The sequence below is a fragment of the Ricinus communis genome, chromosome 1 (genome assembly GCF_019578655.1).
Source record: "Ricinus communis isolate WT05 ecotype wild-type chromosome 1, ASM1957865v1, whole genome shotgun sequence".
NCBI lineage: Eukaryota > Viridiplantae > Streptophyta > Magnoliopsida > Malpighiales > Euphorbiaceae > Ricinus > Ricinus communis.
The window spans coordinates 15,049,607-15,070,684 of NC_063256.1; the positions used below are offsets into that span (position 1 = coordinate 15,049,607).

Here is a 21,078-nt window from a genome sequence, read left to right on the forward strand (position 1 = left end):
ATTATAACAAGTCGCCCTCTTAAGCAACTTACAATAAAATCATCCCCCTTTTTTTTTATCACAAGGTTAAATAAATTATCAACTCGACTAAACTTTATTTTTGACCTATTATGAATAAGTTAACCCATTCATAATCCAAACATATCCCTGCCAAATCTAAACCCGTTTTAACACCATATTATGTCTTGCCATTTAAATCAAAATTAGCAGTGCTTGTGCAAACACAAGATTCCCAAGAAATGGCTCCAACAAAAAGAATAAATAAATACGCTTCCAAATTTCTTGGAGAAAAAAGCTAAAGCGTAAACCACACCCATGTGAAACTAAAAATCAAAATATATGAGCATCAGCATTTGGTAAAACTGAGTCCTGCGAAATACTGAACTGAGCATGAATATAAATGAATGATTTACAGGGAAATAATATGATTACATTGCACTATCATCATCACTCTTATCAACGTTGAGCAAGCCCCACCTACAATACAAAGAAAGACGAGCACACTAAATAAAACGAGACAACAACAATAAAAGAAACAGCAAGGCTCTCAGAATCTACAATATATTCGGCAAAAATTCACAAGCAGTCAGATTTCCACTGAAGAGCTTCTGATCTAAGCATCAATCCACCTTCAACACTGAATCAGTTATGTTCGTGTAAACCTCTTCCATTTTTTACATAGTATTTCACTCTGCATTCACCAACAAGAAAAGCTAAAGAAATAAGATTTCTGATACTCGTTCTTGTGCATCTGGAGGAATCTCCCTTCCCGGAACCTGGACCTTCAGAAGATTGGCGTACCTGTAAAAAAGATGTATTCTGTTAATAAAAATATCAATTTGTAGTTTGACTAAAATCAACAGACAGGTGATAGCAATTACTCTGCGGCTGTAAACACGTGATCGTGCTCTGTGATGAAAGCAAGCAAGGCCTGTGAAACCACAAAGAAAAGGACGATCTTAGTATTTCTAGTACAAAGCTCGATGCATGATAAGGCACCTAAATTGAGTTGACTTGCCTCAAATGGCATGTTTAATAGTTCATAATAAGTGCGGACATGATCTAATCTCTGCTGTACAGCTTCACTATCAATGGATGGAATAGCAGCTAGGGCCTGCAATGTTAACAAATTTGAGCTGCACATTAAATTTGGGAAGTTCAAATTCAACCACTAGCAGTAAACTTTAGAAAAATACAGAGTTCAGGCAGGTCTAAATAATCTTATGACATCCCTAGCATAGCATGAACTCCTGATATGATGACAAAAAATTCCACTAAGGCAAACATGAGGCAGAAGATGGGCTGCATAAGGTGTAATTTTTTACCTGTTCCAGTGCGATTGAATTCCGACATATCTGCTGAACCCCGAAGAGATTAATGGATTTCATGTCAGCCAGAGCCTAATAAAACAGCGTGTTTCTAATGTTAGTCCAAATAAGAACAGCTTCCGCTACATGTAAGGAAGCTAAACTTTGATGAGGAAAAAAATGCATGTACTTTTCATACTCTACCAAAACCTTTATGGAAACAATAAATCCAGACCTTTATTGATGCATTTGCTGCAATACTACAAATTCCGCCAAATATGTAATTCCGCTTTATCCCCGCAACAAAAGGTGCCATTTCCTCATCCCTACGAGTTATCTAAGGGCGCAGAAAAGGGAGACAGATTAAAATTGATTCTGACAGGTGATAGCAGAGTTACATGCATGATAAATAATACTAAAAGTGGATATCTGATATGATGACCATGGTACACAAGCAAATCTGCATCAATCAGAACCGAAAGATGGGAAAATAAATTGGCAAGCCCTAGAAGAATCTACAAGTACAAACAAACATAATTCCTCATTATGCACTACAAACAGTTTCTAGACACCCCTTAGTTTCTCAGCATGAAAACACATTTGCCACACAGACCAAGAAATAGAGAAGGACAGATAGTTGATTAGCCATCAAAGAGGAGAATACAAACATCAAACTTTGGGTTCTCAAAGACAAAACATGTATGCAGGTAAGGTTACTATAAAGTGCCAATAAACCTTTGGATGAAGATAGGAACCTGTGCAGTGAGTGAAATAAGGAAGTCATCTGGTTCTTCTGCATCTTCATCCTCCAAGTATTCCCTGTTCGTCATTTCCTATTTGAAGATATTTCAAATGCAAAATTAATATGAAATATCTCACTCCAAATTGGAAACAAGAATCCATCATGCATACATTCTCAAACCTGCATATGGAAAATAGTCTCCAACTGCATCTCCACACGCAACACCTTCAGGCAATCAATTGCCAGTTTTCTGTAATCATCTGCAAAGGATGGCAGACTCTTGCCATTTACTTCTTGATTTGATGTCCTTAAAGTTGTTTGTGCAAGCCTGTATATTATGCCAAATGTTTCCTTCATATAATTTTTTGTAATAATATTCATATGACATATTCTAAAGCACAATTTTATGCTTCAGAGTGCAATAATTTCATAGACAGTCAGTTCTGCAAAGGACGCAAAGTGTAGAACGAGCCTAACAAAGTATCTCTTTCCTGGCAGTGTACATGTGTGTGTGTGTGTGTGTATAACCTTAAACATGCAAAAGTGAAATTGGATGATGTCATTATGTTAGACTTAATTGAAAAAATTCGACTTTCTCCAAGCATGTCCAAAGAAATAAATCATGAAGACAGCTGCTCCACCTACACTTTTGAATCAATACTTTTGGAAGGATAATTTTAAGCCTATATCTAATAAGGTTGCTGCAGCCTGATTATGATAGCTGGATGGATGCCAGCAGAGAAGCCAATAAACTTTTTTATTCAAGTCCTCTATTAGACAAAAGATCAGCATTATCCATTTATTTTAGGGTCCAGAAGTACTATATAAGAGTAAATTCAAAATAGCTGTAAAGTCCATCACCAATATGATGTCCTTAATCTTAGCAGCAAATCCAGACTAGGCAACTTCACTGCAAAAGGCCACCCCACTATAGGGATGGCACCTGTCCGCTTCTAGGGCAGAATAAGAAAAGAACAAGAGGTAACAGGCACCAATCACAGAAGCTCAAATAATCTCCAAAGACCAAAGGAGTATGGTATGATCAAAGGAGTATGGTATGTCAGACCTCCCAAAAAAATTAGCAAATCGACATTCATGCGCAATTGAAAATACAAGAACTGTTGTCTTTCTAAAGCCGGTTACTTCTCCAACTGCTCAAATCCAAAAAAAATGCAGCATAGATATATAAAACTTTAAGATCTTACCTTTCAATTGAATCTGCAACATACTCCAATGAATCACTAAGAGATGCCAGCAAAATCAGTTTGTTATCATCACGAATAAGATTTTCCTGCAAATGAGTGAGACACAAGTAAGAGACAGGGCAAAGATAATTTGTAAGCCTAGTCACATAGTAGAGAAAATCCCAATGCAATAAATATCAACTCACAACAAACAAATAGTAAACTTAAAATTTCTGTTGAAAACTAAAATCTAGTAGCCTGTGGAGAGGAATGGAAATCCCAAAACTCGCACACCATTAATAGCACAGAAAGCTAGCAACTTTGTCCCTTTGTCACTCTTTAGGGAGAAAGAAAGTGTAGTTGAAAAGGCCTCTGAAACAGCCACAAATTGGATGACAGAAGTGCACTTATATTACCTGCTTGATAGGCTGCAAATTCAAGAATAACTCTCCCAGTTCTGATTCAATCTCAGTAGCAGCTGAGGCATCATTAACCACATTTGACTTGCCAAGTGGATTTGGTAAGCATGAACTTGCTGGATCAAGTCGCATCAATTTCTCAATATCATGCCTCCCAATCAGCATGTAACTCTGCTTCTCAAGAACTGCCTGATACATGACGAACAAAAGAAAGATTAACAAATACTATGTGGTATTGCACAAAAATAATGTCAATGATGTATAACAGATAGATGCAAGGACCATCTCACTTCCAATAAACAAGTTCCACATGCACTGAAATTAGGTATAGTCACGAAATAAAATCCAATGTTATGTACATATATTGAGCCTCATCTTCTACTTCTGCAGTTATTATTTTTAATCCCATGTTATTTATACAAAGCTGCAAACCTTGTCACTGGGATGCAAACAAGAGGATCCAAGGCGAGAATTAGCATGCTCAAGCTAATATGGTTTTTAAAGAGAGAAATGTACAAATCTTTTCTGTCAAGCCATGTTCAACATAGCGCAGGCTTATTAACTGAGCTGAAATCAAGTGAAGAAATTTCTCAATTATTATTAGTAACTAAAATCATTCACAAATTTAGTATTTTCTTTCTTACTGTACTAAGAACTGCTGAGTTAATGACAAACAAGCAATTATGATAATTATGGTTGCTTTTGATACGAAGCCTATTGTTTTAAGTTTTTCTTGCATACAAGTATAACCCTAAACTTATGTTATTTCCAATTTAAGGAATAACTAATGATTGGAAGTAAATTCCAAAGGTAAAATATTAACTGGCATTGTGCATCCCAACTCCCATTAACATGCAGCATTGATGTTCTCCTTAAGCCAAATTCATCAGAGTTGAATCTCAGACCATATATAATTCATCAAGAGCAACTCACTTTGTCCTGGAGAGGCCTGTCCCAATCCCCTCCCTTGCATCTTCCTTTAATTACACTGATGTTGTTTCTTTTGAGCAACACAGGTCAGCCAACTGAGAGTTACATGGGACGTGTGCAGAGTAAAGACTGATGCACCATGCTATGAACCCTAAACCCTAAACTGAAGATAAATGACAAAAGTACCATGGGGAATCATTTTAAAAGCCCAGAAAGTGGAAAAGCACGTATTTGATTTATCCTACACCCCTCTCTCTCCAAATTCTTTATATGCACATAAATATAACAGCTAACCACTCTTCATTATCACCGTCCATTCCAAACCCAAACCCCATTTAATTTTCTTTTCTCTTTCCCCTTTTCATCTCTTGAACTTATCCATCTAACAACAATTCTAATTTGGTCCCCAATCCAATCCAGACAGACATTTCACTTGGAACCAAGTTCTCAGGACTCTCATCAGTGGGAGCGTGGATGTTTTGGGTGCTGATGACCACGTTATGACCATATTGCTCGGTTGGCTTGGCGTAAACCAGAAGCTTCTAAAGCACTACGTTGGATGATACAATTCAAAAGGGATTCACACTATTAAATTCGCTGTTGAAGTGGGATAGTGCTTTGGTTCGAGAAGTGGATTACTGCTCTGGCAATCTTAGTAGGAAGATGATAGAGACTGTATTTTTCACACCTTTAGCAACAGATGTTTCTTTGTGTAGGTTTGATTGAATTTATTGAATTTGTTCGTCCCATTTGTGTTTTGTTTTGTATTCAATCAGGTCATATTGACCCTAGAACATGTGTTGTAAGAACTTCTAGTAAATTTACAAGATTACAAGCTATAAACTAGCCTATGCTGACAAATCAAAGAAAAAATGCATAAGAAATTTATTGTAATAATGCAAGAGAAATTAACAAACAGCACCATTAACGATCCTAACAAAAACAATGGATAAAGATATATATTCTTGCCTCCATATATGATGTTCGACATCTTTCATATGTACGCTCTAGAAAAGTTTGCACATACTTCACAAGGTCACCAGAAAATTTAGGCATAGCTTGTGCCCACCCAAGCACCTAGAATAAATGACAATTGCAGTTAGATTTTTTTAAATCAAACAAATGTGTGAAATGAAAGTAGCTGAGGGAATGTTAAAAAGAAAAAAAAAATATCCTATGACATAAAATAAATAAATAAACTTTGCTTCCCAGATTTTGCCAATCTGAACCATATAATAAGTGATACTTATTCAAGGATGGCTGACTGATAAGATAGCACTTGCCTCTTTTGCTAAGAAATCTATTGCCAAAAGTCCCTGCAATACAGGTCTACCCTTCTCAATTGACGGGGTATAAGTAGCAGTAGTGTGCGCCCTTGGACGAAAGGCAGCTGGACCTGTAGTAGTAATTTACCAAGTCAAAATTACAAAGCAACAAAAAAATTAAAGAAAAAACACAGATAAAGTTGAAGCACTCATGTGTTAACACAATTTCAGACAACATTCAACAATCTTTGAATACAGCATGCAATTGCACTATGTTCAGATGTTTATGTAGCTCTATATTCCAGCTCCCCAAGTTTAACAAGTTGGACAAAGACAAAGGAAACTGCATGCTCTGATCAACCACCGACCAAGCCAGCATAGGCACATATTAAACTTTTCCTCCGCGCTCATTGTATAGATATTAATGGAATCAAATTCTTGTCTTGTCGATTCTTTATGTACTTAACTGGCTGGCACTGTTATACATGTTAGTAGTTTTCATGCATCTTAGTGTTATCTCTACGGCTGTAGTGAGCACCAAGTAGCATAGCACTTGGAGAGTTTTGAGATGGAAGATGATCGCAAAACGAGATAAGTCTCAACAATTTTGGAGCTACTCAAGGCAACACTAATAAATACATACTTGAGATAAAAATAAATTGAATTAGTCAACGAGAAGCAATTCTTTGTATTAAGAGGGGAACACTGGATACAGAATATTAAAGAAATCACCACAGGGAAAAAGCATGTATTATAGGATATGAAACTTTCTTGATATAGCTTGCTGAACACCCTTCCGATAGTCCACAAACATAGTTGGCAAGAAATGGTCCTTTACAAAGTTCTCCACAAACGCTAGTAATCCATCATTCCTGCAGGGTATATGTTGAAAATATATAACCACAATAACATTTTAAGAGATTCTACAAGAGCATGGAAAAGAGAGAGCCAACAAATTATATAAAACTAAGTAGCATATGAACAGTTATAAACATGCAAGTAAGAAAATTCTGCTCAAGACCATCATGTAACCAGATTGAAATACAATGCAGTTAAATCTAAAGGGTAAAATTACTAAAAATTGTCAAGTTTAAGTCCTTATTACTATAATTAGTGAAAAGTGCACAAATCTTAGGGGAGAGCTGTACTGTAAAAGTATACTCGAGTCATAGAGCAACATAAAATTCAGTTAAAATGTTAAGGATTAAACTGTTATGAAGACTTTTACAATTTCATAAAGCAAAAATTCACTGGGACAGGGGCTCCCCTTGAGTAAAGGTTTCCACGGCCACTTGACCAAATGATGATCCTAAATCAATTGCTCAGAATGTAGAGCCATTAACAAACCTTAGAAACTGCATCTATGAAATAACACAAACCAAAAAGTTTTTGAAGCCAAAGCTAATGGGGTATTTATTAATCTTTCTTTGTATAAACACAGCAGCAAGGACTCAGGTTGAAAGAACCAAAAAATTGTGGGAAAAAATAATGAAAATAACAAGACATACTACAAAACATGCATAGTTGATTTCAATTTTGAAAGGAACAGAAAAAGGTAAACTACTCTGCAAATAAGTGGCAAAGACTACTCTGCAAATAAGTGGCAAAGTGACTGCAGTCCATAAAAGTCAAAAACCTCTACGCAATTCATTGAACAAAGACATTTATTAGAATCATCCAAAAGTTTGTGAAATATAAAAGCAAGAGTATGGCCATCAACTACTGAGTTGCATCAATGACTAGTAGCAAAAAATCCTTTAGGAGTCTTTACCATAGCACTCAAGAGCCAAGTCGAATAATGTTCCGTTATGAGCTTAAACACCCTCGTATCAATTAACAAACTATAACACTCCGTAGAGCACTTCAATATTATGCAGGAGCTATATAAGCCAGTAAAAATGCAAATGCAAGGTGTAAGAACACGCCTTTGCCATGTTGAATCCCTAACTTTTTTCTTCTCCTTCCCTCCTTACCCTTTAGTTTTGGTTTAGGAGCCACTACTCCAAAGCAGCATTTTTAAAAAAAACTGATAGTAGAATCACATAGAACTCCTACCCTTCAATGTAGTTGGAATTTTGTCATCACAATATTGCTCACGCACTTTGCACATTATGCATCTTTAATCCTATGGTCGACACCCACATTGCTTCCCCATCTTTTTTTTTTTTTTTTGAGAATGCCTAGGAAAGGGAAAATCTGTACTTTTTATGCCATCTAAACCAACTCCATTTCAACTACTTCTATCGTTGAAATTGCAAGGCATATGATTTGTTTTGATTCTACTTGAAACCTTTAGACTCTAGGATGCTTCTTCATAACTCTAGCTTCCAGTCAACTCCAACTCAAATTTGATCTAAAGTATGCACAAATATTTTCACCTGAGGATATCCTCTTGTGCGAAAAGGTAATGAATAATATATATCAGGAAATAAAGATCCCATCAGATATATTGGTAATGAATACAATAGAACCATCATAGTGCAACTTCTACTGCGCATACTAAAAACAATATCAGCAAGAAAACTCTCTCGAGTCATCATACTGATCTTCAAGTTTGTAACCTTACGATGTCCCTTCATGATAATCAATTTCTAGCACATATAGATTCTCACATCTTCTAATTAAACAGTAACCATGATGATACATCAGAGCAGAAGACTTTCAATTCAAAGGAGAAAGTTGCAAGGTTACATGCAACCAATTCAGTGCTTTGGCATGATCAACATGAGTGAGAGATGGAGATCTGTTCAACAGGAGGATCCTATTATGAACCCACATAGCTAAAAGTACATAAGAAACAATTTAGACCCAAGAATAAAGAGCATTCAAATCCAAATGCAGGAGGCTTCCTGAATTTTGGACTATAAGAGAAGTCAGACTTACGCAGTCCTTCCTAGCACTGAAGGAGGCAACTCATAGTAATAAAAACTCGCAATTAACAGCAAGAGGTGATAATTGTACTAGCATAAATTTCAGCACATCTTGATATAGCTGTAAATTTTACATGTTTGCATCACGTTGTGGATGATTATATAACAGGAGTATCAAACTGCACCAGTCCACATCACCTGTATAATCCTGTACTAGGTAATAAGCCGGAATGTATCATCCGATCCCAATATAGGTGCCTTGAACTCCATAACACAGTGGCCGATATAGTACATATTGACCGTGTTTTGATACCTTTTTCTGTAGCCCAGCAGATAAGACAATTTGAACTTTGAAGAGCCGCTAATCAGAATCCCCTCAACTTTTCCAGATAAGGTAAATTTCAGCAGCTATAAAAGTGCAACAACCACAAGCACTAACTCCTGCTTCAGCTACAAGTTTTACAATCTACTTAAAAGAACTAGTACATAGGGCAGCTTAGACAGTTGCACTTATTCATAATTCATATATAAATAACTAAAACTAAACCAACCATATGCCCACTACTTCTATTCTTTTGAAATGTATATATTTACTTCTTTTAAGATGAAACACCTCAACAGCTACAAAAGGAAAATGACAATCCAAACCAAACAAGGTGCATCATTTCCTGGTTGCACTTACAATCATGCAATGATTCTTGTTGTCTTATAGATACATGTTATACATGATTAAGCTACAACTAAGAGAAGCACCTCAAAGAATAAGATGCTCTTCACCTCTACAATAAGGAAGAGATAAGAGATTTTAGGTTTTAATTCCTCGCATGCTAAAACCTTTTAGCACTCAAGATACTGACTCCTAGCGCACAAAAATTTGCAACCCTTTCATGTTTCATGTTCAAAAGCCAATTTCAAAGTTCGTCCTAAATAGCCATTAAGAAAAAATAAAAATAAATAAATAAGTAACAGAAGATGTAGCTTTGATACAGCAAGCAAATATATGGCAATGAAGGAAGCAGACTTCCACGCATCAGATGTTCAGCAAAACTACAAGTGCTGAAAGTAAAAGGTCAATAAACATCCTTTTCTCTTCTTTACACATTATTACAATTTTTCGCCCACCCCTAATTCTAAACCGTTTGAGAAATAAGAAAGAAGCAGTGTGATTTCCAAGCTTACCCGAGTTGCGAATACTTTTTTGGCAGCATTGAAGCAACCTTATCTGTAAACTGAAAAGAAAATCAATTTAGAAATGGCCAAGAAAAGAAAGCCCTGAACTAATAATACATGTAGGCTTCCCAGCGATTAATTCCAAACCTGAAGAACAGGCCGGTATACAGATGCTGCAAGATATATGCCTTGCTCAGGTAAGACAGCAGCAGATCCATAACCTTCTTGCAAGACATTTGGACCCTTCCTAGTCCATCCTTGACGAATGAGATCAGCACCTAATAGTGGACGATTGAGGCATATATAGATGAAAAACAATCAAAGGACACGCTAGTAAAGACAGAATCCAAGACTTAAGGAAAAAATCAATTGTGGAAAAGCAAATTGACAAAGACTGCAGCATGATTGAATTGCTCGAAGAACTGATCATCTCATAGTAAGAGCACAAAAGATGGATCAACATTTTATTTTGCTTCTGTTAAATAGGTTTCTTCATATAAATTTACAACTTCCAGTCTGTCATCTCAAGCCTGCTTTCAATATATTCTACTAAATTGACAAAAAGAAATTCCCTTTTTATTCTGGAAAATATCATAATTACATTCTGATACAACTTGAGAATGTAGGCTATATTTAAGAAACATCAAAACAAACAAAATTAAGCCACCTGATTGTACCAGGCCACCTGATTGTACCAGGCTCAACCAAATTATAAAATACTTCAATATGGTAAAACTCCAGCAATAATGATTACTAGAAATGTCCGCACAATTCCCTACGTAAAAATTCTTATATCAACCATTAGCATGTTACATTTTAAGATAAACAGCATGAAATTAACCACAATTTAAGAGGCTTATTGGTTAGGCAAGAAACCCCAACAAGGAATACTACCAAGTCATTTAGTTCAAACTACTTAGGTATCTTCTATGCTTTTTCCTTATTACAAGGTGCAATGCATATCCCATATGTATTTTCAGGAAGATTTTTGGTGTGGCCAGTTCTCATCTGTTCCCTCATCAGAAACTTCTGCTTTTCACATGCTCTTAACTCCCAATTTGTCACCCACTGCAATAACAAATTCTCTAGGAAATTCCAAGTATTTTGAGAATTTCAATGGTAGAAAGGTATAAGAATATCTTCTTTGCTTGCTTTGCGAGATTCAGTCAGTAATTTAGGAGGACTTGGTTTCCGGATGGAGGGTACCATGCACAATAACCAGATTTTTTTCTTTGAACTTTTAGTGAGACAAGGTGGTTTTAATGGCTCTTTGCAGGCTTGTGCTGTATTGACCTTCAGAGGACTGTCCTTATGAGCTATTCAACTTGGTTAAAAGGCACTGCTTTACTATTCTTGTTTTAATGTGTTGCTTATTACTTTTTATTGACATAGGAGGATACCTTATTCTTTATGTTTCTTGAAAAATTCCCTGTCTTATCAGATATATGCCCAACCAAATTTTCTAGTTAGATAAATTTAGGATAATTTACTGTTCAGCTAAAAGAATGAACTTTCTTTTTCTCTGTTATTGCCAAGCCTTGATAAGTAATAGTGTTTTAAGTTTAAACACTCAACTATGAAGATTCCAACATTGACACATGATTTTGAGTACAAGGCAGAGCTGTATACACCATGGTTCCATGAATCTCTAATATAATATAGAAATAAATAATTGATAATGAAAGAACACTAAAAATATCATCAGTGGCAACTGAAAATTAGTAATGCAATCCAGATTACTAAGATACAAATAAATGTAGAGCAGACTAGCATGTGTACAAATAAAACAAGTGATGGAAATTCTTGAAAAGTAACCAAATTTTGTTAGTGAATGTCTGACAATGTCATCTAGTAATAGTTCTGTACTAGGTGATCTAAGTACTTTTCTAATCTCACCTTATTTAAGACAACTACTCGCAGGAGTCAGGTCTACAACCTCTACACTTCTCTTTGAGAATTTACTCTTACATTAGACAATGGCCAGTATCCTTAAGCTCAGAATTTATAAGCTTCATCAAACTACCAGTTATTATCAAACAAAGGAATCATTATGAATGACATGGTACAATTTTTTTTCTCAATAAACTTACAAATATATAGTTTCTTTATAATGGAGAATAATCTATTGCAACAGTACAAAATTTAGCATACCCTGGTTAGGAATAGATATACTAGCATCTGTGAATCGAAAAGCAAAGGTAAGGCCATCTTCTGAACCATCCCTGTTACCAACAAGAATTAGGACAGAAATCATTAGACAACTAGCACCAAATTGTATAATATCACTGTACAATTTTCACTCTTCTTCTTAAATGATCATAAGCTTAAGAACGAAGAAGAATAAGGACTAACAAAGCAAATAATAAAACGGAAAAATAAAAATTTTCTTAGTAGAATTGTATAAAAAATCATAATTCTTACTTCTTCTCCTTGGAAGGAAACTTGCTTGCGAGTCTAGCAGTTTGGACTGCAGCATCAGCAGATGCAGCTTCAGGAGTAGCTCGAAGAATCTCACATATAAGTTGTTGGCATTCACTCTTTGGCACAAAGTATTGAAAACAAAAAAAAATAATAAGAATTAGAATAAATGATTCCAGGAAAACAATCATATTTTGTGCAGACTAATTTCAAGATTTTAAAACCTACTATTTGAAATTAGACAAATATCAAAACCCAAAATGCAACCTGCAAAACTGTCAAGGAAAAGCCAATGCTGTAACCTCCAGTAGCTTGAGATGCTTCAGAATCGGGGTTCCAAGTCACATCAATTGTCACCGACCTTGGTGTGTTCATGTCAGCACTCTGAGCAGATTTTGACTCCAGTAGTTCTCCAACAACAACATGATTCTCTAACCACCACAGAGCCAAAGAATAAGCTTTAATTTCAAAATTTATAGAGCAACAATTTTATAATCTTACCAAATATTTGAACAACAGTGTCCAAAATTGAATCAAGAAGCTCCTTTGCAGCGGCTTGTGCTTTTCCTGCAGGAGCCATGACTGGTGAAACAGGGCTTACTGACAATAAAGTTGCTGCTAGTGATATCCCATTCTGACGCTTCTGTTTTGGTAACTGATAACTTTCTAACTGTCCTTTCACAAAATGAAGACCTGTTGTAACAGTTTGGGAAGCTTGACAAATGCTAGACCTTGAAGAATTGACATGTTCTGCATGAGCTTTTATCTTGGAAGTAATAATGTCATGAATTGTGGGTCGCAATCTCTGGCTGTTAGAGAATATCCAATTTAAGAATACTCTTCAAACAAAAATCGATGTAACTAAAAACACTGAAGGTATTGATTGCAGATTCAAATCACACAAAATATAACACTGAAAAATTTACATCGTCCAACAACATTGTATGTTATCAAGTAGAACCAAAATGGACACTTGGTTTTAATCTTTTATCCATGTACACACATATCAATTCTCAACTCAATTGCACCATATGTTCATTGATTCTCAACTCATTCAAACAGACAGGTATTCAATCTATGTCCACAACTTCTTTTTGGTAGAACAGAAATAACCCCAACTAGAACTTTGCCGGTGCATAATCATGACAAAAATTTATTATTTATGCCTGTCAACTGACATAAATATGGATAACATCAACATTTGTTTTATTCGCCATCTAAATGAGGATTAGGATTGCATGCATGAATAATTAATTGAGAATCTTCCACTTTCTTATAAGTAGACAAAGAAGAAAACTATGAGAAAATAAATGCACAGAAAGACTAGTCCAGTATTGAAATTTCTCCTTTTTATGTATCCTTTTGTTGGGCATTAGTTTCCCTTGAAAGAAATTTCATAATCTATCAATCAATTTGTTCTTTTTCACTTTACCTTTTGGGCTTAAGGGGGTGAGGGGAAGAAAGAAGCGATGAAAGAATCGCAATTTCCAATAACAGCCATTAGATAGTATTTTTTGGCCAACCATTATGTTACAGAACATTTCTGGTATTATTTGCAAATCACTGAAGAAATGGATCATTCTAGCCACTACACACAGGCCATTTATAACCCCTTCAAATTCATCAACAAAATTACCAGCAATCCAAGTTTTATAGAAGTTCACTGTGGTGCTAGCCACAGAAAATACAAATGGCCAGAGCGCCCCAATAGCATGGCAGTGAATTGAAATTAATAGTGTTAGTAACAATGAATATCTCATCTCCTATCTGCATATCAGAAGCAGGTCTTGTACAAACATCTATAGAAGAATATGAATTTTCTTTTCGGAAAGGTAAAATTAGAGAACATTTAGACAACCCACCATATTATTGCACCAGCAGCAGCAACTTTGCCTAGCATGCAAAGGCATTCCACCAATGTTTGCAAATACTTCACATGAAGTGGAGCATCACTCTTTTTAATTGCTTCCTGCATTCAAGTATAGAATCCAGAACTTCATCCCAATAAGAAGAAATAGGGAAACAAAACGAAGAAAGAAGCCATAAGGACCACATGTAATCCTATGCGAGATGTTACAGAGTGACTTACAATAAATTCGTCGGGAGTGGAATTTGAAAGCCAACTAGGTAATTGACGAGCAAGAATTTTCATGTCTTTTGCATTCCCATCACCACCTATTACCCTCATTGTTGCTGCTTGTCCGTCCAAGTTTGCTTCATCATGCATATCCAAATTACCCTCCTCATCATGGCCATCAAATGATGAACTGAGAAGGACATACAGACATAAATACAAGAGAAATAAAATTAATTACAGTAATAGTCAGGCTGCTAGCATGTAGATGCATGCCAGCAAAATGTCAGCAAGGTAATATTTGCCAGATCGTTCTGTGAAAGAATCAGAAGTTGGTAGGATAACAATTGGCATTATAGTTAAGAGATCCCATTATAGTATCCAGTAGAAGCTGTTATAAATGACATGAATTATAATATGGAAGGACAGATGGGTCTTGACGATTGGCTGAACAGCTTAAACTAAATATTACAAGATATCAAGCAAGCATACAATGCTCCAAGAGAGAAAGTAAAACTAGACATTCCAGATTTATGAATCATTTCATTTATGATTAAAATGTAGAAAGTGAAAAGCACAGAACAAGCAGATAAAGAACAGATAAGAAAGAATCATACCCTCCATCAACAGAACCTGGTCTGTATGATCCATCAACAAATCCATGATTGTCACCTTTCATTAATCTGGTTCTTCGAGACAGTGATTGTGAATTACTCATCGTGAATGCAACAGCTGTGGTGGTTGGCAATTCATCATCTCTTTCATCCAAGCTAGAGACAACTGAACTGCAGAAACCAATTAAAGTAAACACAAAGAAATTCTTCAGCGAAATATCTTTTAACTATGAATTCATTTCCAAAATCGATAGTTTAAGTCAATTGAACAATCACAGTTTATGCTTCAAAGAGATGCCACAAGTTTGATTAATGTTTTGCAACTGAACATTCCAAATAGCAAGTCACGTGATCATAGATATTCTAAATAAAAAAAGAGCATCACAATGAGTGATTTTCCACCATCCACTCTCAAAACAGAAAATAAGAAAAGTCAGGTCAGTACAAATAACACTTCCACACAACGAAGATCACTAAGAATGAAAGAAGATTTTTCAAGAGACAAGAAAAAGAGGGGAAAAAGATACCTATATTCTCCTTTGTTGTAAAGATGCAAATGCAAATCCTCCAAAATTTTGTAGAAGAGGATTCCTCGTAGTTTTGCAAGCTCAGATCGAACATCTTGAAGAGCACCAACCTGGCACAAATTGCTAATAATAATTATTGAACATGCATGATATCATTAAGTTTCCTGATTTATCCTAAAATACATCAAATGCAAAAGTTACATGGACATAAAAAGTATAAAAGAAATATGTAAATTGGAAGAAAGAAGTTTCTATAAGCCCTAGTTTGTAACCAATGTCCAGAAAACATGGGGAATTCCAAGATGCATGTGCTGACTACAATTCGAACTTCATGCATTGAATACTGTTGCCAAATTGCCAGATAGCCAAAGGAGTAATACAATTCAAACCACTTCCAAAAGCAGGTTTAGGATTTGCAGAATTGGTGCACTAAAGCTTTAATTGAAGCTTGATGGCACAAAATTTCATGTCCTAGGTACTGACCAGTTGGCGGTAAATGATGGAAAAGAACCCTCAGCCAAAACAATTGAACAAAAGAGGCCAGACTATAAGATTTAATGCAGGAAGTTTGAAAAACATACTGTTTGAAGACCTTCTCGCTCAAGCATCAATGCTGACTGAACATGTAACTGAACTGCTGCATAAAACTGCTTTTCAGCAATGAGTTTCTCAATACGAGAAGGAACCTGAGTAACCAAACAAAAAAACAAATTATGACAAGGAAATAACAGAGACAATGAAGTGGAATAGTATTGTGCTGACAGTTAGTTGGTAAGAAGGTTGAGAGGAAAATATAGGAAGACAAATCAAAGTCTGCTTTACAGTATATTGATTGCTTATGCAAATACTCTACTATAGCAAATCCACATTATCCAGCTCGTAATAAAAATCAATAGTGAATTTAGACAAACCTTAGCTATGCCCTCAATCTGATCTAATAGAGAAATTATATGCCGCAGAGTAACAGACCGATACCACAACTGATGCAATTGCTTGCTCCGGGCACCAAGGCGCTTCTTTGCTTCAGCCAAATCAACCTTTAGAGTAGCGATACTTTCTGTAGATTCACTGAACAACCGCAAGATCTGAGGGAAAGAAAAAGAAACCAATGATATCCAGAATATAGGAATCAAGTCTAATTTTTCCAGAATGCAAAGATATATAAAACAATAAAAGTCCATATATGAAGGATCTTTTACAAGGTAAAATTGTCATCAGACAGCACTTGAGCAGAAATGTTGCTGTAGAATTCAAGGTAAAATCATAAAACCCAGTTTGTTATTCCACTCACTGAATTCATATCCCTTAATCCTTCCATCAGTTAACAATTATCAATTTTTCACATAATAATAAGTAACTCCATAGGACTAAGTTCATAATAGCATAACTACATAAGGAACATAATGGACAGTTAATAATCAGAAAAATAAATTTGGAGAAAAAAATAAAAAAAAAGAAACAGCAGATTTAAGGTTTTCATAAAAATAGAGAAAATTACCATTTTTATCTATAGATCACGAATCTAAGATGTCAAGGATAGATGTTACTTTTAACAAGCAACAAAGCAACAATCACAGCTAACCTAATAGCTATCTTAAAGCTAGAAGCTCAACTCTGTCACCACAAGCTCAATTTTCTCATGTAATTCATTCTTTCACTAGAAACTCAAAACCAAGCCAAGCAGATCAGATCAGCTCTTTCAAGCCCTCATAAAAGGCCGCTCTAACATCATCTAATAGGTAATATCAACTTTTATAATTGGCATAACTGAGGAAGCCCATATCAAAATTATAACCACGGGAACAGGAAGCACACCAGAATGCATATAATTCACATGAGGAAGAGCAATCTTTATCCCTTACCCTCACCACAAGTTAACAGGGTTGCCTCTAACCTTCGGCATCACACTCGACCTCCTTCACATCCTATCATTCCATTCTTTAAGCAACAGTTTAATATGCCCACTTATCCTACTTGATTAAAGGAAATAAATTTTGCAGTATGCACAACAGCATCTTTTGATCAGACATCAGTCTCAGTTCTCAAGAGCCTCAGCCAAAAAATAGCACCTCACTAGACCAGCCCATATTCTAATCAACAATTCAATTTCTTTTGTCATCTATACTTGAAAAAAGAAAAATCTAGAAAGAGATTTTTTGTGGCTTGGCTTCAATTATGGTGTTTCGTCTTATGCAAAATACCTCCTCACCCTGTATAAAGCAATAATATATAATAGAATAAAAAAGAAAAGGAACAAAAAGGTCAATTAAGCTTTCTTGTACCACAAAAGTAAATTTATCTTTGAAAATTACACAACAAAAATTAAGTTGTTGAAGTTACCGGTTGTACTTAGCAATATTGAATGGGCTAATAGATATGTGTTAATATGTTTCGTTTATAGCTTCTTTTCCTTTCAATGTGATTATGAAATTTCAAAAAATGATTTCATTTGAAAGCTGAAAGTCATTTTCCTTGAATACAGGCTACTCTTCCCTTGGACTAAAGAAACAATTTCCATTTAACAAGTTCCTCTGTGCCAGAAAGATTGGAGAATGGAAAAAATGTATTCCAGGAGATATTTTCCTCTAAACAAACTGACATCAAGACTTTTCATGGCTCTGGGACCCTATTACTAATGCAAAAACATTTAGCTGGAATTTTGTCTAAGTATTATGCTACTTCTCAAAGAAATCTTTTGGAACAAAAATCATAAGATTCTATTTGCTAAATCATGTGAGATGAACAGAAGTAACAAGAAGAATGGTGTGTTTTGGTAGCATCCCCAAGCATAGTATGAAAATCCATATTGTAATTCATACCACAAATAATATTGAAAAAGTACAGAAACGATAGGCATACATTATGATATACTAATAAGCACAAGAAATTCACATTTGGGAAACACATAATCCAATAACTGCCACAAATAGATATTATTGGGTGAAAAGATTGGTAAAATGTTTGACTAACAAGAAACTGATTAGAGGACCAAAAAAGTGGATAAATACACATTATTTAAATGAATTCAGGAAAAGAAATTCAGGAGACCTGAGAATAATTTTGAATTGCTTTATTGAAGCCACTGTGATAAGCATGCACCACTTCATCGACAACCTCCTCAACAACATCACTTTGCTCCTTCAAAACCTGGGCTTCAGCTTCCCGATCTTTTGATGTCAAAATATGAACAACATGAGGTAACGAGTCAAAGCGTGCAGCGGCCCAACTCTCATCTATTCTTGAAATCTCAGCCCGTAAATACTGTATTTATTAATAAAGCACAAAAGGAATAATTGAGACAAGAAGAAGGGGAAAAAATAACTCTGAAGAGTATAGCAATGTAGCTTACAATGTAGAATGACGATATTATAACCTGTGGACCGGTGCCCACTTTTCGGCACTCACATTCTAATTACTCTTCTAAAGGGCACCTAAATAAGCCCCATAACTTATAACAGAGTACAGATTCCCCAAACTGATAATTCACACATCTTTCCATTTTCTGGAGTAAAAGATGTAAACTATATCCACTAAGAAAGAAATTTTCCAATTATGTGATATTAGAAGTAGGAAAGCTAATACTGTTATCAATACTAGTCCTTATAAATAATTCAAGGCCTTATGCTAAAAAGCTAACTGTTTAAATGAAATTGATCAATAATTTCCCATCCGGATGTAAAGTAGAACCCAAAATACCAAAAATGAGTATATGAGATTGCATTCCTTTGGGCAATTTATATACTTCTAAGATAGACTATGATTTGAGTGATTTTAAGGACAGAGAAAAACCGTCGGCCATATGTAAAAGCTAAAGGAACGAGTATGCATACACTTTATGGGTGATATCAGATATGTTTCATGTAGATATCTGTTACAGCATAGACTCTTAAATCATATACCTCTAGTTAGATGGTGGCACCACTTTCCCTTTTTCCTCTTAAATCATATATATACCTCTAGGTCCTTGCTAAAGAATTTGAGTCGCTTCTAATTAAGAATTCTAACATTAAAATAAAAATCAGAAATTACTGCTATAAACACTCCCATACCAAAAACAAATAATTGAAAAGAAAAAGCCTTACTACCTCTTTATCAGGAGGAACTGGCAATCCATCAAAAAGCCCCATTTTTATGCCTTCTAGTACTTTAACAACCTTCTAGAAACCAACTCATTCTACTTGCTAAAAGATACAACAGAGAGCACACGATTACTGTACTGAATAAACAGATAATAGTGAGCAAAAAATAGCAAATCGTAAAATTATCTCAAATATAATATAATATAGCCAAGAATACAGTGTTCAATATTGTTCTAGAACTAGGATCCGGATCGCGCATTCCCGGAATGGTGTCATTTGGGATCCAAAATCATCAATTTAGAAGTCGATCCCAGTTTCAAACTAATACATAAAGATTGCTAAATGGAAAACAGCGTCGAGAGGAAAAAAAAGAAATGTTACCAGAATTCGTTTGAAATTTGGAAGATGCTTGGGTTTTGTAGGAAAATTTTAGTGTTTGATTTTGAATCGGTCAGTTTTTGTAGCTGTGCGTGTAGGATGATGGCAAAGGACAATAGCTAATTATTGAAATTTGAGGAAATGAAAATTGAAGGGAAATGATGAAAGGTTCATGGAAGATTCAGCTAAGAAATGTCAGAAATGGAGAATAAAGGGCTCAATTTTATTATTCAGCCCTTAGATTTTAAAAGCCAACTTTCAACCAAATCACTATGAGTAAATTACATTTACATCATTTGAGTTTTTAACATACTATCACTTTCCCAACTCTTATTTGAATATAAATATTATAATTAATATATTTGATAGATAAAACAACTATTAAATTTTAGAGTTTGTTATTTATTAAATGTATAATAATAAAATTATAAAATTACATAAAATAAAATAAATTATATACATAAATTTAAAATAATATATAAAATAAAGATCATATTGTAAAAGATATAATCTAAATACTTGATTTTCAATCCAATAAATGATTGGCATAAAAAAATCATGGTATAATTAATTTCATAATAACTTTCTTTTCTTTCACCTTTGTTTGGTGGCATATATGTAAAAAAGAAAGAAAAAACAACTTTCTTTGCACTTAATAATTTCTAAAAGTTTTAAGGGTTCTTGTTAAATTAACCTAGGTTTTCTATCTCGGATTTCTTCATTGTAGATTCTAATGATTAACATAGTCCAATTTCTCTATATTTTTTTGTGTACTTCTGCCACTATTTCTCCTTTACTCTCTGTTTTTTATCTTCTTCACTCTTCTGATTTCTTTGTTTTTTATTTCTAGCCATTTTGCTTCCTCTCTTACTACTTTTCTATGTCTAACATGAATTTTGAACAAATTTCTAAAATTTGCTCTAAATTAAAAACACCTTATAAAATGGATAGGGCTGATACTGTTATTGAACCCTCCTTGTATAAACATGGAGCAGATAAACTCAAACATTATCTTATGGCAAAGATATGCTTGGTGAAATAAATTAATAATGAGGGTTTTCCCTTAAATATGCCTTCTATTCTAGGCCTTCGAGAAAAGAT

The 21,078-nt window shown here is 34.8% G+C and overlaps 1 protein-coding gene across 3 annotated transcripts; it reads right to left on the reverse strand.

The window, feature by feature from the left end:
* Positions 1-377: 377 nt before the first annotated feature.
* LOC8270335 (exocyst complex component SEC8) lies at positions 378-20,234 on the reverse strand. 3 transcript variants are annotated; one of them, XR_007215093.1, is made up of 28 exons: positions 19,981-20,231; positions 19,606-19,701; positions 18,569-18,781; positions 16,432-16,605; positions 16,102-16,206; positions 15,521-15,630; positions 14,997-15,164; positions 14,395-14,572; positions 14,168-14,274; positions 12,807-13,114; positions 12,573-12,736; positions 12,309-12,424; positions 12,039-12,109; positions 10,035-10,165; positions 9,897-9,946; positions 6,619-6,719; positions 5,866-5,978; positions 5,552-5,659; positions 3,650-3,841; positions 3,255-3,340; positions 2,230-2,377; positions 2,063-2,140; positions 1,543-1,644; positions 1,326-1,400; positions 1,019-1,114; positions 882-931; positions 559-801; positions 378-477 (listed from the first exon to the last, which is right to left on the reverse strand). XR_007215093.1 is itself a non-coding variant. In XM_002516347.4 (27 exons), the coding sequence occupies exons 2-27, from the start codon at positions 19,645-19,647 to the stop codon at positions 714-716; spliced, it is 3,174 nt and encodes a 1,057-aa protein (XP_002516393.3). In that variant the 5' UTR covers positions 19,648-19,701; positions 19,981-20,231; the 3' UTR covers positions 378-713. The 3 variants fall into 3 exon arrangements, 2 of the variants coding, with proteins under 2 accessions (XP_002516393.3, XP_048227727.1); XM_002516347.4 differs by having other exon boundaries at positions 378-801; XM_048371770.1 differs by lacking the exons at positions 378-477; positions 559-801; positions 882-931; positions 1,019-1,114; positions 1,326-1,400 and having other exon boundaries at positions 1,537-1,644; positions 2,043-2,140; positions 19,981-20,234.
* Between the last annotated feature and the right edge of the window lie 844 nt (positions 20,235-21,078).